Source organism: Thamnophis sirtalis, unplaced genomic scaffold (assembly GCF_051295495.1).
Source record: "Thamnophis sirtalis isolate CommonGarterSnake01/CBP01778 unplaced genomic scaffold, rThaSir2_p1.2 scaffold_1, whole genome shotgun sequence".
In the NCBI taxonomy this organism is placed as follows: Eukaryota; Metazoa; Chordata; class Lepidosauria; order Squamata; family Natricidae; genus Thamnophis; species Thamnophis sirtalis.
Window position 1 is genome coordinate 26,382,196 of NW_028261381.1, and position 19,955 is coordinate 26,402,150.

General features: G+C 40.1%; 1 protein-coding gene across 1 annotated transcript in view; it reads right to left on the minus strand.

The window, feature by feature from the left end:
• Positions 1–379: 379 nt before the first annotated feature.
• XIRP2 (xin actin binding repeat containing 2) overlaps positions 380–19,955 on the minus strand; it is a 113,440-nt gene continuing 93,864 nt past the window's right edge. The window contains exons 7-9 of the mRNA XM_087709500.1: positions 8,721–18,027; positions 5,353–5,486; positions 380–517 (exon numbers count right to left, since the gene is read on the minus strand). Coding sequence (XP_087565626.1) covers positions 5,392–5,486; positions 8,721–18,027 — 9,402 coding nt within the window. The 3' untranslated portion in view covers positions 380–517; positions 5,353–5,391. The remainder of the gene's footprint in view (positions 518–5,352; positions 5,487–8,720; positions 18,028–19,955) is intronic.

Below are 19,955 nucleotides of genomic sequence, written 5' to 3' on the forward strand. Positions count from 1 at the left end.
GTCTGAATGTAAGTCAACATTTTCATTTTTCTTTTGTCTGTTTGTCTCCCAAAGATGGCTATTACCATTTGTGAGCTGCGGTTGGCTTGTATCACCCACAGAAAAATTCGTATTAATTCTGTCAGTCTCATGTTCAGAAATTTCAGGGGGCCATTTTGGTTTATTTACTTTAACCACATCCATTGAGAGTGAATTTTTGGGAGTTTCTGTAGAAGGTGGCCACATAATGTTTAATTTGCCCTTCTCTGTATTCTGTTTTAAATCATCATTCGCAGTTTCACAATGGGCTTGTGGATTGCCAGGATTCAACATACGAACAGTTGCTTTATTCACTTTTGATGTGGACTTATGGACTTCTTTAGCACAACTATTAGGGCCTTTCTGATTTTTGGAAATCCACAATTCTTTATGTTGCTTGTGTCCGAAGCCTTCATCATAATTTCCTTTAGATTTGAAAAGTTGCTTAAAATGTGGTTTGCAATATATTTTACCATGGAGAGAAGCATAATTTCCTAAGCTGTCAAATCAAAGAAAAACGTTATATAGTATTTTTCAATCATAAACAGTCCAAGGAAATTTTAGCTGTAATTAATTGTAATTTTAGTACCCATAAATATAATTCATTCACTCTACCTCTCTCCCCCTCCCCCTCCCCCTCTCCCTCTCCCTCCCTCTCCCTCCCTCCATATAATGCCAATAAATTAAATACTATTACATTGGATCAATATTTAGTTATACATTGGATTTAGGCCATAATGAATATTTATGGGATTGCTCAGAAGATGATTTAATCTAACTCCAAATTGTTCACTTTTAAGATTGGGTTTTAAATGCTTAATTTCACTCTTTCACTCTAAGTAGCACAGAATAGATCAAAGAAGTCTTTTTCTTAGTGTATTTTAAAACAAATATTTTGAAAGTTAGTTATACATTTGACAGTGTTTGAGGATCAGTTCTGTGTAGCCCCCGGATTCTATCAGAATTGCTACATTCTCAACTTTTCCATTCATTGCTAGAATTAAAAAGAAGTTCCAATAGAAGAGAATATTTGTAATTCGGGGATGAACTGTGGGGGTCTTTGGTGCTCTCTGAGTTTGGTGGGTTTTTTTTGCAGATGTTTCATTACCCAACTAGGTAAGAACAGTGGGTTGTGAACAAACCATTGTGGAGTTTGTTCTTATTTTTAATACTAAGGGCTTGCCCAGTCAGTCTTAGTTGGAGTTCCTTGATTAGGCTGTTTACTGTTAGCTTATTTCTGTGTTTATAGCTCCTTCAGCGGGTATTGTCTACTTCTTGATTATTGGTCTAATGTTAATCCTAGTGTTAATCTCTGCTCATCTTTTGAGACAATCACCTGCTATAATCTGCAGTCAGAAGCCACAATAAAAACTCCTTAATTTCACCACACATGGACAGAATCAACCATTGTGTCAATTAAGAAACTGAGCATTCTAGACCAAGTCAAGTCCAAAAACACCAGACAATTCCTGCAGGTTTGGCACTCAGAAAAATCAGCCATCAACAGGCACACAGAGACAAGCAACATTTACGTACCATGCAAAGAGAAATAAACTAACCCTACCAAAGCAGACAAACAAGGGTACAGGGTAAAGTACAGCCTAAGGAAGGAAGCACCAAGAACACCCCCACCAATACTGATAGAGCAGGCCACTAGTATATAAAAATAAAAACAAACTCCATCCCCTTCAAGCACTGATGATGTTCCTATTTTGATAATAAAACATTTGCAAAACAATTGCAATTTCAGAGAGCATAAAAAGAAGTTCATATGTCCATTTGATGTGTGAAAAGAAAAGCTTTTTGTATTTTCTTTGTACATATTTGTCTTAAATGTCTGTTAAATGTCTTCAGTTATCCTTACTAAAACATGCTTTGTTTAAAAACAACAGGGGATAAAATTGATATTCTGCATCTCTACAAAAAATGCTTTTTCATTTACTATTTCTGCTACTATTTTCTCTGAAGATTTTGCATCCAGCAAAGTAATTTGAGGAATATGAAATGCTTCCATATTTTTATTTTAGAGTTTCTTTGAACTTCTCAATGTTTGTGGGGTAGCTATGCCACTTCATTGTTCCTGGGGATTCCCTTAATTTCTTAGGTCACTTATCAAAGCCACAGAAAATCTGACTTTTTTTTAGAAGCTTATTATTATTCTATCGTCTTCCAAAATTGTGTGACTTTGACATTTACAGTGGATTACGGGTTATAGGATCCAACTGTGATGCATCACTTTCAGCATACATTCACTATCGATGGCATTTTTGTAGTCTTTTTAAAATTGATACTTTAATTGGGCTTGATCTTATTCTCTTATAGGTAAACAAAATGGGAGAATAACAAAATGCATTGCAGGTTGCTGTGAAGAAAATAGAAAGCAAGATTTTGGGATATGTTCACCACCTATTTTATTTTATTTTATATACCGTATTTTCACGACTATAAGCCGCACTGAAAATCCTAAAATTTGATCAAAAACCGGCAGTGCGGCTTATAACCCGGTGCGCTTTATATATGGAGCAGTTTCCCTCCCCAGCGCCCAGGCTTTCTTCTCCGTTCGCGCCTCCCGTCCCTTCCACCGTCTGAGCAGTTTCCCTCCCCAGCGCCCAGGCTTTCTTCTCCGTTCGCGCCTCCCGTCCCTTCCACCGTCTGAGCAGTTTCCCTCCCCAGCGCCCAGGCTTTCTTCTCCGTTCGCGCCTACCGTCCCTTCCACCGTCTGAGCAGTTTCCCTCCCCAGCGCCCAGGCTTTCTTCTCCATTCGCGCCTACCGTCCCTTCCACCGTCTGAGCAGTTTCCCTCCCCAGCGCCCAGGCTTTCTTCTCCGTTCGCGCCTACCGTCCCTTCCACCGTCTGAGCAGTTTCCCTCCCCAGCGCCCAGGCTTTCTTCTCCGTTCGCGCCTACCGTCCCTTCCACCGTCTGAGCAGTTTCCCTCCCCAGCGCCCAGGCTTTCTTCTCCGTTTGCGCCTACCGTCCCTTCCACCGTCTGAGCAGTTTCCCTCCCCAGCGCCCAGGCTTTCTCCTCCGATTGGTTTTAATGGGGAGGTCCGATGGAATAGCGCTTAATGGGAGAAGGATTAATAGTTTCTCGGGTTCAAGCTGCGGATTCTAACTTTCACAAAGGGAACTAAAGCTGAGCAGGTAATTGCTTTATTAAAGCCGATTCAGTTCGCGGGAGATATTTGGTGCGCTTCTTTGAAAATCTCCCTCCCAATTCTGCCCAACGCCTCCCCGACCTTACTGGACGAACGGTGGGGGGGGGTGTATCATGGAGTGCAGAGTGCGAGGAGTGGCAGGTTGCGATTTTGTTAGTAATTGCAAAAAAAACGTGCGGCTTATAACCCGGTGCGCTTTATATATGGAAAAAGTTTGAAAAATTAACGTTAACTGATACTGCGGCTTATAATCCGGTGTGGCTTATGGTTGTGAAAATATGGTACCTGTATGTATGATAAAATAATATAAATAATAATATTGATTGCAAAAGGCATCTTTACTGGGAACAGCATCTTGCAATGGTATCTTTAATAATATCAAACAACGTTTGTCTGTCCCAGATTCTCAGGCAGGACTTGATAGGTGGATAAAAGATTTAAGTCTGTCTAAATATCTGGCTGACTATTTAACCAACTGTAATAATAATAGAAAGCATATGACTTGCAGATGTTTGGCTGCAACTTTGCAATCCAAGTACTAGTCAGAGTATACTTTATGATGTTTTGTCCTTTTCATGACATTGCAGTTTGTATATCAAATGTATTATATATACTATTATAAAAGCTTGAGTGAAAATTAAACTCTTTTAAAAACAGTTTCCTGTTTTAAAAAATAATTACTGGATGTTAATTACAGTCAAAAAACATTTTAGCCATTTTTAAAAAATGTTACAAGATCATTGTGGTACAATGTTGTTTAAATTTTAAAAGCGCTTTAATATAAAGTAAAACATATTTTAAAACTTTTACCTAGTTCTCAGATGAGGATAATGTGGTTCATTTGTTTTTTTGCTTACAGTGGCTTACTATGAAAAAAAAAAGCCATTTTTTTCCAGTTAACAATGTTCTAAAATAGGGGTGTCAAACTCATGGCCCACGGTCCGGATACGTCATGAGCTGGCCATGCCCACCCGTTTTAGCAAACAGGGGGAAAGTTGCAATATATCATGTGACGACAATGTGACAATGCAGGTCTGACACACCTGTTCTAAAATATCCAGGTTTGAAATGATATGTGAGTTGGATGAGATTTATTTCAGTTATAATCATCTATGTCTTGCCTAATGTACCCATAGCTTACCAACTGCAGTTATTGACTGTACACATCAGACGAAGATAAAACTAAACCCTATTGTGGCTAAGTATGAGGGGTAGATCTATTCCCAATGTATTCAGAATTGCACCTTTCCAGCTAGACACTTGTAGTGTTCACTAATGTTATAATATCACAAATCCTTTTCAAACGCTTAGAAAAAAAAATGGGGCATTCATCAGATTAGCCACAGCGCCTAGAAGCCCTAGTCTTCATTAGCATTGTTCAAATATTATTCTCTTCCAAATACCCATTGTATATTTACAACTATACACACACTGCCTATCAGGAATTATGAAATGAACCCATATAAAGAGCAGTATATACTCCCTTGATTGTGGATACTGATATTATGTATATAGGTTACATTAGCAGGGAGTAATTGAAGGTGTTGTCAATCAGAGAACACTACAAAAAATTTCTACCCCTTTCCTCAACTGATATATTAATATATGCATAAAATATTTATTTATTTATATTTTTGGCATGTTTATGTGGTGTATATTGGAGGTGGTGACCCTTTGAAAGCTGTATGCAATGAAATTTCATTTTAATGCATGGCAATTAGTGTACATTCAAAATGACAATAAAGTTGTTCTAAGTTCATTTCTTTCTTCCTTTTTTGGAAATGCAATGTTTTCCGTAAGGCTTGTATAAAACTTCTTTCAGTGTTTAACCTCAGTATTTTTAAAATTCTTAAAAAGCAGGGCATATTTGGCACCTGCTTCTTCTGATTCTGTAAATAGTATTAAATCATTTCCAAGGGAGAAATAGCTTCAATAATTCTTGTTACAATTTATATAGACAAAGCAGAAGTTAAGTGATCCAACACCGTCATTCTGGGGATAAGAGTTCAGTGGCACCACTAAATATGTTGATTTATTTTCAACATTTCAAGTTCATTCATTCATTCATTCATTCATTCATTCATTCATTCATTCATTCATTCATTCATTCATCTGAACATCAAATCAAGCTTTGACAATATACGAATGTTAAAGTTTTAATTGCTCACTTCACCTTACCTTAATTTACTACCACAATGGTGGCACCGAAAACATGATTTATGGAAAATCTGCTTGTCGGCAGCTAGGCACTCCATTGGATAAACTCTCTTTTGACAAAGTAGGCATGTTTCCTTTCCCTGAAGTTGCACTTTCTAGAAATAAATGAGATGATGTCAGTGCTATGTATTGTTATATTTCTTTTCTTCAGGCTATGCACAAAAAAAATTGCAATATCATTAGGAAACCTGAGAACCTTCACTCCTAAATAATTAACCCTTAAGCTTCCTGGGAGTCAGATGAAATAAATTCTTTGTTTCAACTAATGCCAGACTTTTTTATATTTATTTGAAGATGCTTTAATATTTTCAATAAAGTGAAAGGTAAAAGAGGATGAGTGAATGACTCTTCCTTCCTTCTTTTCCTTTCCTTTCTTCTTTTCCTTTCTTTCATTCTTTTTTTCTCTTTCCTTTCTTCTTACTTCCCTTTCCTTCTTTCTCCTTTTCTCTCTCTCTTTCCTTCCTTCCTTTCTCCTCCCTCCCTCCCTCCCTCCCCCCCTCTCTCTTTTTCCTTTTCCATTACAGTGAAGGAAAACAGATGTTTCTGCCACTGGCTGCAAAATTCTGCATCTAGGGCTTGTGACACTTTCCCATTGGAAGCGCATCCTCTCCATCTGCTTATTCACAGTAGAAGCACTTCTATTTCATGGCAAGTTTGATTATGTACAGGAAGAACCCAAAGCATCTTTTTTTTAAAAAAGGATTGAATTCACAGTGTTGATCAATAATACAGATTTCTTAAAATGCAATTCACTTTGGGGAACAAGACCAGTCTTCCATGGACTGTGCTCATGAAAAACAGCGCTCTTGATCTTTTGTGCGGGTAATGCGATTTCTACCCTGTTGATAAAGGAATCTGCAATTTGGTTTTTTTATTTTTATATCTTTAAGGAAATAGGTTCATTTTGCACTGACCAAGAGTTTTATTCTACTATTCTCTGTGTCTGAAGCTGCAAATGATAGGTTTTGAACGTAAGTGGAGATGGTGAAGATGAAGGATTTTGAATGTAAAATCTGAGCGATAACTGCTTGCTTCAAGCACCATTCTACTTTTCAGAGTGCTCACTGCTATTGTTTGCGAGTACACTTCCAGGAAGAGCCCTGATCCACAGCCCCATCTCATTCTTATTTTCTAGCTCTCACAGCCTAGATTAGATTAGACTAGAATTCCCAGTCTCCTGGTTGCTAGCTTGATACCTTAGCCCAGTGTTGGCAAACCTTTTTGGCACCGAGTGCCAAAATGGGGGTGCACATGTGTGTGCTGGAAACCAGAAGAGCAGCTGCCTGATGCGCATGCATGCACCAGGAAAATGATCTTCTGGTTTCTGGCGTGTGCATGCACACTGGCCACCTGGTCTTCTTGTTTCTGTTGCTCATGTGCGCGCGAAAACCAGCTGGCCGGCATGCATATGCGCACCAGAAACCAGGAGATAATCTTCCTGGGGTGGCTGCTCTTCCAGTTTCTGGCACTCCCGGGTGTGTGAAGACCAGCTAGCCCATGAAACAGAACCCAGAAGAGCAACAGGCAATGGCTTGTGTGCCCAGAGAGTTCCCCATCATGGCCTTAGGCATTAAATCAAACTGGCTATTCCACTTTCCTGCAGATTAACATTATGTCATGGGCACTGTGGGAGATTAAAACCACTAGCCATCTTTCATTAAAATCTGGGGGAGGGGGGAATTAATAGAAAACCCAGAAGAAATTATCTCCAATTCTCAAATAATTTTTCCCCCAAGTGTGGTTAGGACATACTATAGAGTTTCAGATATATATTTTTTAAATTCTGGCAAAATTCTCCTCAAACCTGCTTCCCCTGTGCCAATTCATAATTTTCAGACAATTCTGTGCCCTGCAGGAAGACCTAATGGGCAGGAGAGGAAAGGAGAAAGGTGGGGTTGGGTGGGGTCTTATTTTGTTAAATTTGCAATTCTTGAGAGTCAATTCTTGTTGTTTCTTTACAGGTGTAACCTTTTAAATTTTCAATGGTACTAAAAAATAACTTTGTGACCAGTCCTTGCATTTATGACCATCACAACATAACAGAATAACAGAGTTGAAAGGTATCTTCTCCCTGTCAGGAAATGTTTCCTTGGTACTAGGTTGGTTCGCTCCTTGATTAGTTTCCATCAACTGTTTCTTGTCCTGCCTTCAGGTTTTTGGGAGAATAGTTTGACTCCCACTTCTTTGTGGCAGCCCCTGAGATATTGGAACACTGCTATCATGTCTCCTCCATTCCTTCTTTTCATTAAACTAGACATCCTGCAGTCATGTGCTCATCATTTGAGAGCTGAATGCAATGACATTTAAGTTTAATGTATGCTGATTAGTGTCCATTCAAAGTGACTACAAAGTTTGATTCTAATTCTTTTAATTTATCTGCTTCGCAACCAGTTTGTGACAGAGTTAATACCGAAGCAGAAGTAAAATCATAAATTGTTATTTTTTTTTGTTTAGTGACCATGTCTAAGGGGAAAAAAAGGTCATTTGCCTGTCACAATCACATGACTTTTTATTTAGCAACTACATTGTTTAGCCAACCAAGTTACTGGTTCCAATTGTAGTTGCTAAGCAAGGCTACCTGTACATGATTAGATTTGACTGTAGTGCCCAGAAATTCGAACATTCCTACAAATATAACTTCTGTTACCTCTATAATTTAACAATTTTCACTGCTCTCAATACCCCCAGAACAATTTCTGATTGTCCTTTGGTCTTTGGCCTGCAAATAAAATATTGTATCTCCCCCAGATGCACCCCTTGTGCAGAGCCTGGAACAATTGCTTCAGGTGCCATACACACCATACCCCAGTTTAACAGGCCCTGTTGTAAAAGAAGCAATTCTGTCCTATGAAATGAACATGTGTTACTTAAAATGACACTTTGTCAAAATATGCTGCATTTACCCTAACGGCCTCATGCAGTTCTACAACAGCAACAGCAACAACAACAACCTGTAGTATATATGTTTTTAACTTGAGCAAAGCAACACTTATTTGCTATAAAACATATTTTGTGAGATGTTAGTTCTTTTAATTAAAATTCGGGGAAATGATTTTATCAGCAAAATCGAAATACAGCTTTTACTTTGGGAGATCACACTTCAAACCCTCATATTGGTTAGCCACATGCTCAGCACATATAGTAAGCTCATGCTTTTAGAAAGGGAATAGAGATTTCTGGAAGAGAGGAAAGAGAGAAGGGGAAGTAAAAGAAGTGTTAGCTGGAGTTGTGTTACTTTCTCCTTCCAACTGCATTTTAATTGTACAGAATGTTTTATTGCTGTGGTGCACATGATAAAAGCTTCCTTCACACATTGCATGCTTATTTACCACTGATAAACTCTGCTTCCTCGTGGAAACTACTTCTCACTTCTGCTTCAGTAGCTTCTGACATGGTGTAGCCAAGGCTTTGAAACACTCTCTCGCTCTCCTGCCAAGTCTTCTGAAAGTTCCTTAGAAGATCTTCTGGTGAATTGGGAGCGGCAATATCTAAGATGTGCCCTGAGACGACATCTTCATAGGTCGGAGGGGCCCGTTTGAAGCCAAATCCTGACTGACTTCCATCAGTGCTTTGTGCGGTGGAGGCCGCGGTTCTAGACTCAATGACGGTGTTCTCAAAAGATTCCATGCCATAGGAGCATCCGAGGGGGGACTTTGCATCAAAGCACACCCTGGGCTCACAGGAATGTTCTTTAATGACACGCTGGTTTTGCTTCTGAGAGTTAGTTTCCTTTGATTCTCTTTGATGCTTTCCAGGACATTTTTGGAAAGTATCTTTTCTGTTGTCTGACTCTTGGGAAGTTTGGCTAAGTCTGTCCTTTTGTGATCTACACCGGACTTCCTTTGACCTGTCATTCATGATACCATTTTCAACATATTTGTTCTTGAATTTTCTCTCACTTAATGTCTGATCATTGAAAGTATGTAACATTGCATCAGTTTTATATTTGTAGTCACTGCCAAACCTTTCAGGTAGCTCTGGCTCCTTCCTTATGTGAATCACCTGGTCAGATGCTTCATACCTATGCCTAAGCCCTTTAGGACCAGTCTTAGGTACCTCAAAACCATGTGCAATGGAAATAGAGCCTACACTTTGTCCACGGGGCTCTTCCGGAATGCTCCTACCCTTTTGAGAGACGTACATTTGATTTACTTGGGATTCTTCATGCGTCTCTTTGACTTTTGCCACTGTCTCTGCAGTTACACAGGTGTCTTTTGGAAATGGTACTTTGCAAAGGTCAAGTTGACGTGTATCAATCTTGATTTGCCGACGGAGGCTTGCAGGAGATTTAACAATTTCTGACCTTTTCTCCACAATAGGAATTGGAGTTATTGATCTAATTGGGATTGCCCCTTGAGATAGTTTTGCTGTAGAGTCTTTAAGTTTCGCAAGTTGCTCAGAACGGGCGGATGACGTTTGTATCTTAGACGTTGGCGTAGTAGATCTCGGTGGGGGGGATGGTGGAACCGGAGTGCTTTCTCTTTGGATTGGAGACAATAAATCCCTGAGAGGAGATTCAACACATCTAGATTCAATTGTGATGAAAGTAGGTGAAGGCGCTCGCATTCTTAGAGATGGTGAAGAAGTTGTGGTTTCTGAAAATCTGTTTGCACTGACTTTCTGCTTTACTTCTTGGTGTGCCATGGTGTCTTTGGACATTTCTTTAGCCATCTGTGAATCTTTTCTGCTGGATCCAACAGTCACTTTAGCTATCTTCTGCGACGATCCTCTAGCGCAATGAACATTTTTTTTACACTTCAGGGAATTTGTTGAAACCATGGCTGCTTGGATTGCCTCTTCACACGAGTGAAGTATTTTGGATGCTTGATCTTTAATAACCAACAATTCTTCTCTCATCTTTTCAACACTGTCTTCCTGTGCAATGTAACTTAAGTCTTGCTTCTTTTCTTGTTCGACCAGCCATTCTGGAATAACACTTAAGAACACCTGGAATGTTTTCATTCCATTTTTACTTGGCTCCATCTCAAATTCTTTCATTCTGGACAACAACTGTTGTATCTCCTCCCGTTTCCTCAACAACTCTAATATGTCTACTGAGTCTTTCTCACTTTTCTGAAGGGATCCTCTTGGTGAACTAGATGGTAATGTTTTTTCTTGCATGGGCTCTTTTTTTGGCTGGGGTGTCTTGTGAGGGCTTTTTTTCTGTTCTGAGGTAATTTCCCAGGTATATTCTCCCTGTCCTTGTAGATTATTCTTTTCCTGAGACAGGTTTTTATTCTGAACATTTGCCTCCAAAACAAAAGTTGATTCTGGTTTGGAATGCACAGTCTGAAATTGGTTATGTATATTGATTATTTTTTGCTTAACCATTTTTTCTGATTTACTGCTAGTCATTTGTTCTTTTCTTTGAATTATTCCTTTCTCTTCTTTGAGTTGAGCAATTACCTGGCTTTGCTTTCCTTCCATAGCTAAAGAATTATTTTCTTGCTTCATTTTGTCTTTCTCCATTTCCTTTCTTTGAACTAATCTCTGTTTCGTTTCACTAGATTCTTTATCCCCTATTTCTTGCCTGCCTTCTGCATGCTTAAAAAGTGTTTTTTCCATGTGGATTTTCCCATCCACTTTCATACAATTACCTGCGGCACTTTTCTTGCTTATGCTTTCTTTCTGTTTTTCTTGAACCTGTTGCCTCACAACACCACTTGACCCTTCTTGCTTTTTATAAATCATGGAATCCCTGTGGCCTTTAGGTAAGGTATGATCACAGGCAGAAACCTGGATGGTTTTAACTTTGAAAGAGGGGTACACTGTTTTATTATTTGGCACATGCAACTGTTCCTCCTTTTGGTGTTGCTCTTTCTGGCTCATAGCATGTTCTTTGTGGGTCTGTACTTTTTCAGAAGATGCACTCTGTTTTGTAAGACGTTGTGATTCATGGACTGCTTCTTTCCTGATGTGTTCTTCTGCTGAGCGCTTTGAAACCTTTTGAGACTGTTCAGCTGTGAATTGTTTTGGTAAGGGCTGTGGGTCATCAGCTTCTGAGTTTATGACTTGAGGCTTCCTCTGGCATTCGGGCTCAGCAGGTGTTTCTGGAACTTCAGAGGGCAGCGACCCTTCCAGAGTGATTTCATCCTGTTTATATGATTTTGGCACTGGCAGGCCACCTTCTGACTCTGCCTGAGCTAATCTTCCCCAGCTTTCACTGTTCCTTCTCACCTGGAGTTGACAAACATCCTTGCTTTGTTTTTGTTCCATCTCTTCCTTTTGCAGTTTGTATTTTTCTTCTGCAATCATTAGAGGAGTTTTAAATTTCCGGACATAAGGCTTAGGCGATGCTTGCGTTGCCTCTGCTGGAAGAGAAGGAGACCTAAAATGTGGAAATGTCTTATTCGACAGTGATACTTCCAGATTGATAGTATCCACAACTGATGCAGCCCTTTTAACATCCTCGTTTTCGGTGCAGACTATCTTCTCTTTTCTTTCATGGCTAACAGTGTTCCTGAACATTGAACTTTCTGCCCTTTCTTCCACTGTATTTGTCTTATCAATCTCCTTGTGCATCTGAATAACCCTTGGTTGCATTTTTCTAGTTGTTTTGCCCTGGCTCGCTTCTAATTCTTTCATAAGTTCTGCCTGGAGATGTTTAGTGTTGTATGAAGTCCCGCTCTGAGACTGAACTGTTTTGTCTAGGCTTTTGAAGAAACGTTCTCTCGCCTGAGGGAGAGGTGGGGGAGGCCGATGAGATGTCAATTTATTGTCACATTTCTCTTCTGCAGTGGGGGGTGGAGGGGGAAAACTCTCATGCACTGACTTGACCTCTTCATTTGGTGGTGGTGGTGGAGAAGGCAATCTACGTCTATCGCAAGGCATCAATAAATGAGGAGGTGGTGGCGGCAGAGGGAAGTCAACGTCAGATGAGGCCAATGGAAGTGGGGGTGGGGGTGGAGAAGGAGGCGGAGGAGGAGGGGGAGAATCAATTTCTGACCTATCTGAGCCTTTAGGATTCTTGTATGGATTCCCAAGATTTTTCACTTGAACCCTTAAGTCTTCCTCAGCACCTTCAACGTTATATTTTCCTGAATACTTCAAAATGGATTTCTCGCTGCACTTTTGCTTCCTTTCAGCCTCTTTGAATTGCCTGTGCATTTCCTGTGTGACTCTGACTTTTTGATTGGTTTTCACATTCTGCTCTGATGCCATGGAAACCTGAGCTTGGCTTGCCACAACATTATTTTTCTTCCCTCTGCAAACCTCCTTTGAATGCTGTGATTGCTTTCTGTCTTGTTGCACCTCTTTTGTTTCAAGATGACCAGCCGCTTTGGAAATCAGGCCGGTTGACTGGTTGATCAGTTGCTCCGTCCCTCTGTAATTGGAGCTCTGGCGATCACATGTTGGCTGGGCCAATTTCACTTTTGTCTCACCCTGACTTCTCACACCAACATATTTTTCATTTTTATATTCATGAAAGATGCTTTGTTTTTTCCCCGTCATTTGTTTCGCGCTTTGCATTTCATTGGTTGCATGGCCCTTCATCAATATTCTGCTTGCTTCTGACTCCTCTGCTCTTTCATTCTTCTCAACGTTATTGCAAAGCGTAGATTGGTCAATCACATACTGATCTCTATGTCTTTTCGCTGTGACTTTATCCACGGAAGATTTATCTGCTTTTTCAGTGACTTTGTGCTGAGATTTAGGTAAGGCCTTCATATTTCTCCTCTCCATCTCATAACTCTTGGTGTTCCATCTCGGATCCAAATGGATTGCTTTGGCATCTTCTGAGAGAAAACTCTTCCTTTGGGACATCATCTCCTTCTGAAGAAATGTATCATTGTTTTTCAAGGATTCAGTTGGGTTGACTTTGTTCTGGGCTAATTGTTGAGATGGTTTCAGTAACCTTTCCTTACTTTGTTTTGCCTGGGCCTCTGTGAATCTTTGGTATTGCCTTAATTTTGTTTCTTCAGAGGTATCCAGCAAGCTCTCTACAGCAGTTTGAGTATTGCCTCTGACAACTTCTTTGTCTGTTTCCAAGAAAGATTGCTGGACTGCTTTAAAAGGTCTTAGTGTAGATTCAAGGTCACGTTGGACAAGCTCTTCTCTCCAGACTTCATTTTTTGTTTGTTTTGTTTTCTCCAGAGATTCAATGGTCTGTTTAATATCACCAGGAACGACCTCTGGTTTTTCTGTCTCTCTTGGTTGATGAACTGATTCTTGAAGAGACTTCAAAATTGCATGGATGTCAGCTTTTGCAATTTCTTCTTTCTCTGTAACAGTGGTCTGATTTATAGCCTGACTCAGGGAATTCAAAGTTGTCTTCAAATCCCCTTTTATAATTTCTTCTTTGTCTACGTGACAGGATGTATCTTGTGGCTCAGTCGTGAAGATTTTAAGGGCATTACAGACATCGCCAGGAATTATGTCAGCTTCGTTAACCGTCCGCTGTATTTGAGACTTCTTTTTCTTTAGCAATAGTTTAGTGCCTTCAACATCTCCCCCTACTATTTCCTCTTCCTCGTCTTGATTTTTTCTAGCAAATGCTTCGTTCGTCTCTGACTGGAGTAATTTCAAATAGTCCAAAGCTCCAGCTTCTATGCAGGTTGTAAAAAACTGAACGTTGCCCCTTTCTGAATCATCTATTTTAGGTCTTTCTGCTATTTCATGATTCGTTACAGAAGAGAGAAGACTGTGAATGGTGCGCTTTACATCACCGCCTATAACTTCATCTTGTTCGGTTTTATTGCTCTCTTTTTTGTGGAAGAGAGAATAGATTGTCATATTAACATCACCCCTTTCACTTTCCTGAATTAAAATCCCACGTTTTACAAAACGATCCTGATTAAACAGATTTTTAATGGCTTGCTGTATATCGCCTCTCATTACTTCTTCTTTTTCAACTTGCATCGCTGTTGAGCTATTCATCAGTTGCTTTTTGGTCAAATCTACATTGCCCTTTTCATCTTCATTTACTTTACTTTCCCTTTCCAGAGTACTTGGTTTGGATAGGAGGTTTATCATGATGTTGGCTAAATCCCCTTTAATAATCTCTTCCTTTTGTATTTCAGGAGCTTCCTGATTCATCAACCTATATTTTGCCATTCGGACATCTCCAATTTCATCTGCCTCCAAGATGATCCCATGAGTCTCGACAACTTTCTGTGAGTAAAGTTCCTTTAAAGTTTCTTTCACGCTTTTCCCAACAATTTCTTCTTTTTCAATTCTACTTTCATTAAATTCATGGAAAGGCGTGGTTTCAAAAAGCCATGTGGTGGTTTTTACATCGGCCTGTGGAATTTCCTCCTTATCTATTTCTGTATTAGACTCATCATTTTCTTTAATGGCATCTAAAGGCTGGTTTTCAAAGAGCCATACCGCATGCTGAACATCCCCCTCCTGGATTTCCTCCCTCGTTACTGTCTGGATGTCTTTGTATTCTGAATCTTCCCCTCTAATTTCATCAATAGTGTGTGTTTCAAATAGCCAAGAACATGTTTTAACATTGCCTTGTTGTATTTCGCTGACATTCACTGTTCTTACATACTTGTCCCTCTGGGTTTCTTCAGATTCAAATAATTGCTTGTTGGCTTTCACATCACCGCCCTGGACACTGTTCACTGTGGGGACAAATAACTTCTCCTCGTCTGAAATCGTGTCCAATGACTGTGTTTCAAATCGGTACCTAACTGAGCTAACATTTCCTTTCTGGATATCTTCCTGGGTGACTGATTTTATGACGTACACGTTTTCGGACTCATTTATTGAGCCCAAAGGCTTAGTTTCAAACAGCCACCGGGTCCCACGTACATCTCCATGGAGGACTTCTTCCTTCTTCACTGTAGTCACCTCGTGATAGTATCCTTCTTTGTCCTGGATTGCATAAAGCGGCTGGGTCTCAAAAAGCATTTTGTAGCTTTTCACATCCCCCTTTGTTATCTCTTCATGGTTGATGGTTTTCTTTGTATTTTCCTCCATGCCATCTTCATCTTTAATCTGGTCCAGAGAAAAGGTCTCAAAGATGAAGCAGCCATTTTTCACGTGCCCATCTTGTACATCTGTAACGGTTTGGGCCGAGGTCCTTTCTTCTTTGTCCTCTGAAATTTCACCAAGGGACCGATTTTCGAAAAGCCAACAGCAACGCAAAACGTCTCCTTTTTGTATATCTTCACTTGATATGGTTTTAATTTTGTGCAGGACTTCCTCTGAGTCGATACTGAGCGAGTCTAATGGTTGGGTCTCAAATTTATATTTCATAGTAGAGACATCTCCAGGCTGGATATCGATTTCCACAATTCGCTTGAGTTCATTGTCCTCTTCTCCTCCTTGTATGTTCTCTAGCTTTTCCGTCTCAAAAAGGAAACACGCTGTGCGGACATCACTGCCTTGGATATCCTCCTGATCAACCATGTGCAGCTTAGCTGTTTCTGATTCCACCCCGATCGCATCTAGAGATTGGGTTTCAAAGAGCAAGGTGCATGTTTTCACATCTCCTCTCTGTACTTCATCGGTGTTTGTTACTGTTGTCTCTTTCTCATACAGAGATTCCATGGGCTGAGTTTCAAACAACCACTTGCACATCCTGACATCCCCCTTGACCACTTCCGTAACCTCCGTCTGTTGCTCACTTTCTTCTTCTTCTATGTTGCTGAAATATTTAATGGCGTCAAGAGGCTGAGTTTCAAACAGCCATTTTGCTGTCTTCACATCACCCGACTGGACTTCTTTGGAGGTAATCCCTTTGATGATCTCCATTTTCTCAATGCTCTCGTCAAATTGGTCGATGGGCCTTGTTTCAAAAAGCCACCTGCAGTTCCTCACATCGCCCCGGATCACCTCTTCTTGACGAATTGTTTTAACTTGATGGTATTTCCCAAGATTATCCTGGATGGCGTATAATGGGGTCGTTTCAAAAATGTCTTTATTCAATTTTACGGCACCTCTTGTTACGCCTTCCACATGGATTTTGTGTGAATCATTCCGTTTGCTTAACCAGCACGTTTCAAATGCATGCTTACAGCTGCTCACATCTCCCTTGTCAATTTCCTCCAGTTTCACAGTTCTTACGAATTCTTTTCTTTCTTCCCTAATCTGTTCAAGAGGTTTTGTCTCGAAAATCCATTTCTGATGCCTCACATCGCCTTTCTCTTCCTCGGTGGCAGCCATTTTTTGAAGTTTTTCAACCTCCGGGCTGTCTTTCAACAGGTCCATTGGCAATGTTTCAAATAGGTGTTTAGTAGTGTTTACATCTCCTCCAATGATTTCTACGGTGGATGAAATAATTGGGTCTTCGTTTTCTTTTAAAGTATCGAGGGGCTGAGTCTCAAAGAGCCAACATTTTCTGCAGACATCGGCGCCCAGTATGACTTCTTTTTCTGCAGCAGGTTCCTCACACTCTTTAATAGTATCTAAAGGCTGGGTTTCAAACAACCATTTTGCCCGGCTCACTTCCCCTTTCACATTTTCCTCCATGGAAATTCCACGGACAACTTTGATGTCCACAGAATCTTTGTTGATGACGTCCAGAGGCTGAGTTTCAAACATCCAATGAACAGTTTTGACATCTCCTTTCTCCAGATCTTCTCGGTGGACTGTTTTAATTTCTAGCATTTGGCCTAAATCATTTCGAATAACATACATCGGCAACGTTTCAAAGTGCCTTATACTTCTCTTCACGTCGCCTTTAATCTCCTTTAGTTCTGATCTCAGTTGCAGGAGCTTAGCTTCATCTACTGAATAAAGCTGCCCAAGACTATCCAAGTTCTGGGTTTCAAACATATATTTTACTGTTTTGACATCTCCACCGGTGATTTCCTCGACAGAATTTTCATTTAGCTCTTCTTCCTGCTCATGGTGAATTTTGTTCATCGCATCCAGTGGCTGAGTTTCAAACATCCAGGTGCCCGTGCGGACATCTCCTCGGGCCAAGTCTGGTATTCGATCTGCAGCCCCTGTGTCATCTGAAAAATTTGCACTCAGTGCATCTATGGGTTGTGTTTCAAACATCCAAGTCGTATACTTAACGTCTCCCCCTGCAATGATTTCTTGACCTGCAATGGTTTTAACATTGTCCTGGTCGGAAGACTCATCCTTTATTGAATCCAGGGGCTGATTTTCAAAAATCCACTTCATGGATTGGACCTCTCCCTTCAGGATCTCATCCCATTCTAAATTTTCTCTTTCTGGGCTCATGCTTTTTTGAGGGCTGTTTTCTGAGTTTTCAAAGACTTGTTTAGCCTGAAGGACTTCTCCTCCTGCGGAGCGCTCTATTTCAGTGTTGCTACCACAGACGATGTCAGAAATATCCTTGAAGTAATCTTTTTCTAAATTCTTTCTTAATTCGGGGTGAATGTGTTTGTACAAACGGTTTAGTTCATAAAGATTTCTTTGCCTGGAATATAAATCCTTGGGGAGAACTTGCTTGGATGGAGAGAGAGGGGGTTCAGGGGACTGGGAAAACTCTGTCATTTCAGAGGGAACCTGTAGTAAATCTGGTGATGGTGGAGGAGGAAATTCCTCTGTACTCCCATACTTTAGAAACTTATTACAGTCTAGGGTTGAGGCAGCGGATGTGTGCTCTGTTTTCCTTGCCATATACGTTCCCTGTCCTCTAGTCGTAGAAGTAGCTTCAGCAGAAGAATGAACATTTGCAGAAGGCCACACCATTTCTTGATACCCATTTTCAATCTTTAGAAGAGAAAATAATATGCCTTTAAATTCATTTTCAGGGGATGTGCTTAGATTTCTACTATACAGTTGACCCAATGTTTTAAAGAGTCAATCAACAAGAGTTCAGAGACAGCTTTTGCAAAATATCCTTCAACATCAAGTTGATTTCACATATTCTATGGTGGTCCATGCATAATCCGACTCACCTGAAACTATAGCAGTTTGAGAAAACTATAGTAGAATGTGCAGATACCAGTTTTAGATAGTAAAATTCTCTGCTTTTATCTCATAGTAAGAAAGGCAGCAGTCATGAGCTTACACTTTAAAAATAATAATAATTGGAAAGTAACAGAATACAAAGTAAACTAGCAAGGAAAAGATTTTAGCAAAACAGAAAAAATATTTTAAAGAGCCATAGTCTACTTATAGATTGGAATTGATCAAAGTCTATGAGAGGCAGTGAGAGAATGTACTAGCCCATTGGAGCCAAAGGTTGTGCTCAAGGACCCCAGTATTGGCAAAATAGCAATAGCACTTAGACTTATACACCGCTTTACAGTGCTTGACAGCCCTCTCTAAGCGGTTTATTGAGTCAGCATATAGCCTCTCAACAATCTGGGTCCTCATTTTATCCACCTCGGAAGGATGGAAGGCTGAATCAACCTTGAGCCTGGTGAGATTTGAACTACCAAATTGCAAGCAGCCAGTAGTCAGCAGAAGTGGCCTACAGTACTGCACTCTAACCGCTGTGCCACCATGGCTCATAATGACGTAAGAGTGGATGAACAATTCAAAGGATGTCATGGAACAGTTCAAAGTCTGCCATAGTTTGTCTAAACTCCGAGCATTGTTGGAATCTCGGAAATCAAAAGCAAGCTTGTCTCATCAGGTCTCACTACTATGTTGTACTGAGACAAGAACAGTCAACATGTAATATCTCAGGCACAGGTAATCCTCAATTTACAAGCATCTGTTTTGTGGCCATTCAAAATTACAACAGCCCTGGAAAAATTGGCTTATGTTCACACGTACGACTGGTATCCCCAGGTTCAAAGGCTAAAAATCCAGGCACTTGGCAACTGGCATGTATTAATAATGATTGTCTCATCCTGAGATCATGTAATCACCATTCCCAAATGGCTTCCAACAAGCAAAATCGATGTAGTCAAGAGTCGCTTAATGATTTTGTAATTAATTTAACAACTACACTCATTTGGTTAACAACCATGGCAATATATATATATATATAAAATTGGGCACGATCACTTAACAACCATCTTGTTTAGCAATGGTCCCAATTGTAGTTATAAGTTGAGGGCTACCCGAATTGTCAAATTTCAACTTCCCACAACGTAAGAAACATAGCGGTTGGTGAGAGATGCTGAAAGCTCAGGCAACATTGTGGAAGGTCCATTTCTGTAGTAAAGTCTTGGCAGGAAAAATAGTTGCCAGCCTCTGTCTGGCTTGCAAAAAATTAAATAATAGCGTCAATTTGACTCATGGGGCTCTTCTTTAGACAGATTCATTTGTTTGCCAAAACTTGCATTCTAACTATTATATAAAGATATTTTATGTATTTTATCGTAACTTTATTGCTACTCCTACTCAAAAATAAAGTGATCAGAGCACACTGTGAGCACACTGGGCCACATTAAAAATGAAATTCTGTTGCCTGCTCTCAAGAGAAAGTGTATATCTATCCAAAGACATATATAAGAGAGATATACATATGCTATATACATACATATATACCTGCAAAACACACACACACACACACACACACACACACACACACACACACACACCAGTGGTGGGTTTCAAATTTTTTTGGAATCTCTTCTGTAGGTGTGGCCTGCTTTCCGGGTCCACTGGTGGAACCTCTTCTAACCGGTTCAGTAGATTTGATAAACCGGTTCTACCGAATAGGTGCGAACTGGAGGGAACCC